The 9,356-nt window shown below is 33.7% G+C and overlaps 1 protein-coding gene across 1 annotated transcript; it reads left to right on the forward strand.

Annotated features, from left to right (window-relative positions):
• The first annotated feature begins 4,742 nt into the window (after positions 1–4,742).
• Positions 4,743–8,493, forward strand: LOC110932284. The gene is made up of 4 exons (XM_022175631.1): positions 4,743–5,409; positions 5,643–6,530; positions 6,630–6,908; positions 7,004–8,493. Exons 1-4 carry the CDS (start codon positions 4,743–4,745, stop codon positions 8,491–8,493), a joined length of 3,324 nt encoding a protein of 1,107 aa, XP_022031323.1.
• Positions 8,494–9,356: the final 863 nt, after the last annotated feature.

Raw genomic sequence — 9,356 nt, forward strand, 5'->3', positions numbered from 1 at the left:
AGTTTTGTGTATATTTTCTGTTTTGAAAGGCTTATTTATATTAACACGAATGTTTTTTTTGTAGTCTTTTAGTGAAACAGTTTGAAGCAGGTGCTTCTTCTTCTCAAACCATACTTTCATCTCAGAGTGTATTTCCAGTCCGTTAAGAATTCCTAATTGATACTCCTAAGAGACATGTTGATGAAATTATTGAGATTGAAAGCGTATGAGTTTTTCCTATTTACTCAACACCATACTTTCAAGAATTTCCTTTACTGTTTTATCTGTTTTATAGTTTTATTATGTTAATAAAGTTTTATATTTGATATTATAGGTAATGTCATGTGTGGTAGTTGGAACGATCAAGATTGTTCAAGAAAACTATGGATGGTTTTATCCGGCATGTCGAAACTGTAACAAGAAGGTGTTGACTAAAACTGAATACTTACAATACGCAAAAATCATTTCTGATGACGTCATGAATCTGTCACCTACTTCATTGGTTTGTCCGAAATGCGATAAAGAATGCACATCGATAATCATTAAGTAAGCTAAAAAACCTTTTTATGTTTATTACTTAATATAATTGGACTGTAATTTAATTACTATTTATTGCAGGTTCAAGGTACATTTGAGAGTTCAAGATGAAACCGGTAGTGTGTCTTTTGTGATGTTTGATAAAGATGTGATGAAGCTTATTGGTTCAACTGCGAATGATATAAGGGAGCGGCAAGTGAAGGTCAATGATACTGAGAGTTTTCCACATGAAATATCTCGGTTGGTCGAAAAGAAGTTAGCTTTTAAAATTGAAGTTTCTGATTACAACCTTAATCATGATTACCATGTTTACACTATCCAAAAATTATGTGATGATCCGGACATAATTTCTGAATTGGTTGCTCGTAATGGTAATGCTCTTGAGGTTGCTGATGAGGTAAGAGTTTTTGGATATGTTATACTGATGTGTTTTTGGTTTCCAGATTTTGTAGTTTAAATAACATACCTGAATTTCTTTTGGTAATATTTTTGATATTAGGTGTTTAGCCAAGAAGGTTCAGAAATCAAAGCTGTTCAATTATCTGAATCCTCATAGATGGTCGGTGCTGCTATTTCAAAGGTGAATATGGATTCTATAGTTTTGTTTTTGTTTGTCTGTAGATTATATTACCTTATTTGATACCTTAGTAGTTGTTTTGTGATTTAATTCAAGGATGTTGTATCTGTTACCGCCGACTATTCCGTTGTCCAAGCCGAGAAGGATTCGGGCACCAGTCCCAGTGGTAAACGTTCGTTGCAGGAGGTGGAAGGTCAAAGTGTTGGGGAACTATCTTCTAACAACAAAACTAATCGGAAGAGGTCCTCTAGGCTTAACACCTAGCACCTTTCATGTCTGGTTATCTTTTGATGTTTAAACGAATTTATGTTTTTTGTATACACTTAAGCATGTCTCTGGTTGAAGTTGGGTTGTTCTTAGTAAGTGTTAACTACTGAAACAGTTCTTATGTATGTGTTAGATATTGGTAACTTTTGAACTTGGATTTTTGTGGTAAACCATAATGTGGTTTACTTTTGGGTATTATAAACTATGTTTTATGCTGCAAAGTATAATCTTTGCTTATAATGTGTGTTTTGATTTTTGTGCTATAGTATATGAGATGTTTAGAATGGTTTGTCGTAATAATCTTTGCTTATAATAGATGTTTTGATTTGTACACTATAGTATATGAGATGTTTAGAATGGTTTGTCGTAGTATAAATTCTGCTTTGTTTAGTTGCAAGTTTCAATGTATGTGCACTTTATAACCACATCATAAAGAAATTGTTAATATCCAAAAATTATGTCAAAGAATTTATATAATTAAAGGACCTTAAGCCAATTTTCATTATGATAGGATATAACTCATACATATTAAGCAACTCTTTTAGAAACTAATGTAGGAACCAGTATATTGATAAGACAAAGTCAAAGACGGTTAGAAAATATGTAGAATTTAAATCCATATAATTTTATCCATGCACATAAGTTACGTGACAATGTGACTCCGTGAAAATGTATCACTAAACTTCAATTCCAAATTTAAATTCGCTGGATTGTGTTATAGCAACCTGATTGCAGGAACTAATAAATTGTAAAACCCAGACAAGTATTATTAACAAAATATGTAGTATTTAAATCCATATAAATTACGGAAAGTTTCAATTTAAATTACTTATATGTTAAGGATCCAAAAAATAGTTTGTAAAGAAACAAACAAATAACTCAGTACAAAATAAAATCCACCAAAGGTCCGCAAATTGTGCTGCATTTTGCAACTAAATAGTGTAAACAATCCAATAATTTGTGGTCCATAAGTTGTGATCCATAAAACCATGTCAAAGGCCCACAACTTGAATCACGTTTCTTAACTCCTAATGTTATCTTCATTACCTCCACTATGAGTACCATCTCATTACCTCGGTCTCAATCAATGTCAAAATCAAAAATTCGCGCGAAAATCTCAATACACAATTGAATACCTTCTCTCTTTGGAAGCAATCGATGAATTCTTAATGGTAGGTTTTTCTATTCCATTTATTTAAATCATCTCTGCAGATTTGTCTGGGTTGATGTTTTTATTTAGGGGGGGTTTTATTGGAATGTTGAATCACCACTATCTGTTTCAAAAAATTGATTTTTTGCTTGGTTATTACAATAATCACCTGTAGCTAGCCGTAAATCACCCATATTCTCTTAATTCTTATGTACAGTTATGGAGAGTAACAAGAATTTTTACCAAGACATAGAAAGTGCTTTCCAGAGTGTAACACCCAAACGCCCAAAGAGTCAAGGAAGAGAAGAAAGTCTATCCTGGATAAGCATAGAAACAGTGGTGTGTTTCACTCTGAACAGACACGTCCTATTATTGATACACTTTCAGGCAATGTTCCTATTACTACGAATGATAACAGAGGTATGTTTTTCATGGTCATTCTTCATAATACATATATATATATATATATGTAATGTTATATTAGCTGAAACCTATTTGTTTATTTATAACAACCAGTATCATCAAGAGGTGTCTATGAACCCTCAAGTCTACATTACACGCTATCCCCCATAAATCAGAATCAAACTCTAATGTTGCTCGAATCTTCTTCTACAAATACGAGTAAACAATTGTACTGCTACTCTACAAATAATCTTACTTACTGATTGTAAAAAATGTCAAAATTGTAAGTGTTTGTAGCTGGAATTAACCAAATCTTGTCATGTACAGCATGTCACACGCCCGCCAACTTAGATCGAACATATGTTAGTGTGATTCCCCTGACTTCATCCAGTTTTGGTAAGTTTATAAATCGTATTTTTTTAATGTATGATATCAAGTTTGACTTTGTCAATTTGTTTCAATTTTTAGGACAATCCGAAAATGTTAATTATGGTGTCCATGACTCTGGAAAGAGGAAACAAAGATTCAAAACAAGGGATATAAGTAAATTTGATTTATCTATTGTAGCTGATGAAAGGAAGACATCTTCAATGGTCACACCGGTTGCATCATTGAATCATCACATTGAGAGCCAACCTCTAATGAATATTACAAACTGTATGCTCTATAGAGCTTTGTTATTACTGTTAGTCATTGATTGTTTGTTACTCGAAGTTTTATAATATTTGTAAATTTTGTCTTGCAAGTGGATCGCGTTACAGTAAGGTCCCGCCGAAGTCATATTCCAACTACTCCGAATATTGATATTAGAACTTCTCGACGGTTGCCAAACTGTTCCGAAGTAGTCATTAATGGTATGTTGTCTAATTTTAATGCAAAACTAAATATAGGTTTCCGATTCATCAAACCATTCGAGTAATGTATAACATATCCTCCTACCTGTTGGAACTAATGTTAAGGGTTATTTCTAGAATGAAATTGCAGGAAAAGAAAACTCCTATCCTGGTCAAATGTCTAACTTTGATGATTCCAATTCCTCTAATTGTTTACCATCTTCTATCTTAAAAAAGATTTCCGGAATTGCAAGAGGTACATACCCTCCTTTAATATATTAAAGTATTTTTCCAGATAACAATTTATTCTCCTAATATTTCTCTTATATAATCATCTTTTTTATGTGCCGTCTTAATTTTGTAGAATACGTTGACCATGGAGATGCTACTTTTGTATGTTCTTACTGTCATGCAATGCTTTGGAAAGATGAAATGCTTAGGGGTAATTTGGATTCTAAGAAATCTGCTTTTTCTCTTTGTTGTTCGAACGGAGACATTGAATTGCCTCCCTCACCTGCTCCTCCTTCGTTGCTCGAAAGGTTTTATAAAAGACTGACTCCTGAAAGCCGCAATTTCATGAATAATATTCGAGCATATAACATGATGTTTTCCTTCACATCCCTTGGTGGCAAGGTTTCTAAAAGTTTTCAAAAAAGCAAAGGTCCTTATGTTTTCGGATTACAAGGACAAAATTACCATCACATTTGTAGTCTACTACCAAACGAAGGTGAAGAGCCCAAATTTTCACAACTTTATATTTATGATTCCCAAAACGAGGATTTTAATCGTCAAAAGGCTGTAAGGTAAATTAAGCATTTACTAAATACTGGTTGTATTATCTGTTTTACATATATCTTTTATATATAATAATGTAATTTTCTACACAGTATCAAGGAAGGTTCCAAAAAAACGACTAAACAAGACCTTGATCTTCACATCATATCCAGTCTTAAAAAAAATGTTGGATTCGATTAATCCACTTGTGAAGTCATATAGAATGGTACGAGACTGTTTTAAAGAAAATGATTGGCAAAATGTAAGACTCAAACTCATTGGAATAAGGGATAAGGATGGTAGAATTTTTAACTTGCCCACGGCTGAAGAAATTGCTGCATTAATAATTGGTGATTTTGATGGAGCATTTGATAAAAGGGATATCATAGTTCAAAGCAAATCAACCGGTCTTCAGAGAATTAGTGAGCTTCATCCCTCTTATCTTGCATTGCAATATCCTCTTATCTTCCCGCATGCAGAAGATGGATTTAGACTTGGTATTAAACATCGAGGTGTTTCAGTTGATTGTGATATACTTAGAACCAGCACCACAATGAGAGAATTTTTTAGTTACAGAATACAAGACCGGCCCAACCAATTTTCGTTGTTACTCAATGCCCAAAACCTATTCCTACAGTTTCTGGTTGATGCGTATACAATGATAGAATCTGCACGATTAGCTTACATAAAGTCACAACAACCCAAACTTAGAACTCAAAAATTGAATCAAAGTGTTGAAAGTGGAGAAAGCGATGCGTCAAATTGTGGGAAACGAATTTTGTTGCCTTCATCATTTACTGGCGGATCTAGATATATGATGCAAAAGTACCTAGATGCTATGGCAATCTGCAAAGTTGTAGGATACCCAGATCTCTTCATAACAGTCACTGGTAATCCCAATTGGCCTGAGATTTATAGGTGTTTAAAAGACAAACGGCTGAACCCTCAAGATAGACCGGATATTATCTCACGGTTATTCAAAATTAAAATCAATCATCTAATTCAAGATTTCAAGAAACATAAATTCTTTTGGTGAGATACAAGCAAGTAAGTGATTATAAATTTTTTTAATTAATTTGTCAAATAATACCCTTACTAACAGTTTTTTCACTTAATATTTCAGTTATTTATACAATCGAATTTCAGAAACGTGGTCTACCTCATGCTCATATATGTTTGTTCTTAAGTGCCGATAGCAAGTTTCCAACTGCTAAAGAAATTGATTTGGTTATTAGTGCTGAAATACCTGACAAAGAGACGGATATTGAATTGTATGAACTTGTCAAACAGTTTATGATCCACGGTCCTTGTGGTACAGACAATCCTCATTGTCCATGCATGGTTAAGAACAAATGTTCAAAGAAGTTTCCGAAAAAGTATGTATATGAGACTTGTGTTGATTCTGAAGGATATCCTATCTACCGTCGACGTCAGACATGTAACACTGTAGAAAAAAATGGTGTCTTGCTTGACAATAGGTTTGTAGTTCCGTACAATCCTATGCTACTCAAAAAGTATCAGTGCCACATAAATGTTGAGTGGTGTAACCAAACAGGATCCATCAAATATTTGTTCAAATACATTAATAAGGGTCCGGATAGAGTCACAGCTTCTGTTTACCAAACTACCACAACTGGTAACGTGAACAAGGAAAATGAGGAAATGACAAATAAACAAAAGCTGTCAAACAAAAAAAAAGTACATGAAGTTAAAGCATATCTTGGTTGTAGATATATTTTAGCGTTTGAAGCTGCTTGGAGAATCTTCAAGTTTGACATACACTATCGAGTTCCATCTGTTGAAATATTGCCTTTTCATTGCGAAGATGGTCAGGCTATTGTTTATGATGATAATTCAAACTTGTGTGACGTGGTCAGTAACCCAACTGTGAAAATGACTATGTTCACAGAATGGATGAAATGTAACCAAATGGATCCATTTGCTAGAACATTGAAGTATATAGAGTTTCCCAGATACTTTGTATGGATACGCAAAGAACGAAAGTGGATGCGTAGAAAATAACCTTTTGGTGCAGTTGGTAGGATACATTATGTACCTCCATCCCTTTGTGATTGTTATTTCTTGAGAATTTTATTGAATCACGTTATAGGACCAATGAGTTTTGATGATATAAGAACAGTTGATGGAAAAATTTACGATACCTTTAAAGATGCATGTTTCGCTCGCGGTCTGTTGGACGATGATAATGAGTATATAGTTGCCGTCACGGAAGCAAGCGCATGGTCCACTTCTGATTTCTTGCGTACATTTTTTGTAATGCTATTGATGTCAAACACCATTTCTAGGCCCGGTCATTTCTGGACACAAACAAAATCTCTATTGTGTGAAGACATATTATATCAGCAACGGAGAATTACTGGTATTCTTGGTAATTTTCAAACCTTAAATAAATACTCAGATTCCAACTTACTCTAATGAAATATTTATGAAATCTAGTTACTAAATATTTCTTTTATTTTTTAGATCTGGTTCTTCTAGAGGAAGAGATTGAAAACATTTGCTTATCACATATCGAAAAATTGTTACTTGCTTATGGAAGTACGTTAGGCAACTTTTCTGACATGCCAAATGTTCCTGAGAACTACATTTCAGCATTGAACAACCAAATGATAATGAAAGAACTTTCGTATGATCGGGCTACCTTAAAAAAGGAACTTGCATCTTACTTAAAATCTTTAACTGATGAACAGCTTAAAGTGTATGAAACCGTCATGAATGCAGTTGATAAAGGAAATGGAGGTGTTTTCTTTGTATATGGTTACGGTGGAACTGGTAAAACATTTCTCTGGAAAACATTTGCAGCTGCCTTACGTTCCAAAGGTGAAGTTGTCTTAAATGTTGCATCCAGTGGTATTGCATCACTTCTATTAGATGGCGGCAGAATGGCTCATTCCAGGTTTGTAATTCCGATAAACGTTAACGAGGATTCAATATGTTCTATAGAACCAAACAGTGAGCTAGGAGGATTAATAAAAGAAACTAAGATGATAATCTGGGATGAAGCACCAATGACACATAAGCATTGTTTTGAAGCTCTGGATAGAACAATGAGAGATATAGCACGTTCCAATAATCCATCCTTGCAAAGCAAGCCTTTTGGTGGAAAGATAGTTCTTTTTGGCGGTGATTTTAGACAAATCCTTCCTGTCATTCCAAAAGGTACCAGAAGCATGATTGTAAATTCTTCATTGAATTCTTCTTATATATGGCAGGATTGTCAATTACTCAAGCTAACTGAAAACATGAGGTTAAAAGTTGGTAAAAAACCAAGTAATCTTCACGAGATCAAGGAATTTGCTGAATGGATTTTACAGCTTGGTTATGGTCTACTTGGTGGTCCAAATGATGGAGAGGTGGAAATGGAAATTCCAGATGATCTACTTATACTCGATCAAGTCAATCCTATATCTTCATTGATCTCATTCACATATCCGGATATGCAAAAATTTTTGTGGGATTCAAATTACTTCCAACAAAGAGCCATTCTTGCTCCCACAAATGAAGTTGTTGATTCAATAAATACAGAATTGTTAAATAGTATGGCTGGTGAAGAGAAGATATATCTTAGTTCGGATAGTTTAAGTGAGTTTGAGCAAAAAACCGACCTTAACATGGTATTGTTTCCTCCGGATGTGTTAAACAAATTGCATTTGTCAGGATTACCTAACCATAAATTGGTTCTAAAAGTTGGAGCTCCAGTAATGTTACTTAGAAACAATGATCAAACAAATGGTCTGTGTAATGGTACACGACTTCAAGTAACAAAACTTGGAAAACGTGTAATCGAAGCAAAGATTATTACCGAAAATAATACAGGTCATCATACTTTAATTTCAAGATTGAAAATGACACCATCTGATAAAAGATTACCGGTGAAAATTGCACGAAGACAGTTTCCCACTATCTCTATGCTTTGCAATGACCATCAACAAGAGCCAGGGACAATCACTTGAACGTGTTGGCCTATATCTTCCACGTCCGGTTTTTAGTCACGGACAACTATATGTTGTTGTTTCTCTAGTAAAGAGTAGGAATGGTTTGAAAATCTTGATATGTGACGGCAAAAAACAAGTGTGTAAAACCACAACTAACGTGGTCTACAAAGAAGTTCTTCAAAACCTATAGTCGTCATAGAAATAGTATTTTGACAAAACTCTTTTTATGTATGAAGTGATGTGGTATGATCTTTTGAACATTCTATGAACAGGTTTCTTTTATCTAATAATGATGGATATTATTTTAGTATATTTTTTAAGAAAATAGTATACATGTTTCAAGATTAATATCTTTAACAATTATAAAATAATTAAAGGCAAATAAGACCGACATATATATAAAACATAAGGAATAACTAATGAAAATAAGATCGACATCAACATAAAACACATAGTTTGTAGTGCTTCAGTAAGATATGTAACCAAAAACTTATAGGTACATACATCCGTCTTACCATAGGGTTAAAACCACACTATCAACTATTACAAAAGACTTTTCAACAAACCAACAACCACAAACAAAAAACATTGTTTCCATACATCATATCATTATCCGCAGAAGCCGTACAACCATTCAGTCATCAAACAAGAAAATACCTTTACCCATGACGAAGTTAAGGGTAAATTCTTCATGAGGAACCATATTTTTATCCTTCACAAACTGTTTCATATCTTTGATGTAAGAGCGACCATCAGAATACTCGATACCAACTTGAACATTCCAAACATTACCAACAACATCTACAATCTTTAAACTCCTCTTCCTATGCAAACCATTTAGCAAGAGCTTTTTTAATGCGCTGTAACAAACAACAAATTAT

Source organism: Helianthus annuus, chromosome 3 (assembly GCF_002127325.2).
Source record: "Helianthus annuus cultivar XRQ/B chromosome 3, HanXRQr2.0-SUNRISE, whole genome shotgun sequence".
NCBI classification, from domain to species: domain Eukaryota; kingdom Viridiplantae; phylum Streptophyta; class Magnoliopsida; order Asterales; family Asteraceae; genus Helianthus; species Helianthus annuus.

Excerpts from the sequence above, each read along its gene's own strand:
- LOC110932284 (XM_022175631.1), top strand. The coding sequence starts at position 4,743 with ATGGTACGAGACTGTTTTAAAGAAAATGATTGGCAAAATGTAAGACTC. Across the intron at positions 6,531-6,629 it reads CAAAGAACGAAAGTGGATGC|GACCAATGAGTTTTGATGAT; the intron begins GTAGAAAATAAC and ends ATCACGTTATAG. Across the intron at positions 6,909-7,003 it reads GAGAATTACTGGTATTCTTG|ATCTGGTTCTTCTAGAGGAA; the intron begins GTAATTTTCAAA and ends TTTATTTTTTAG.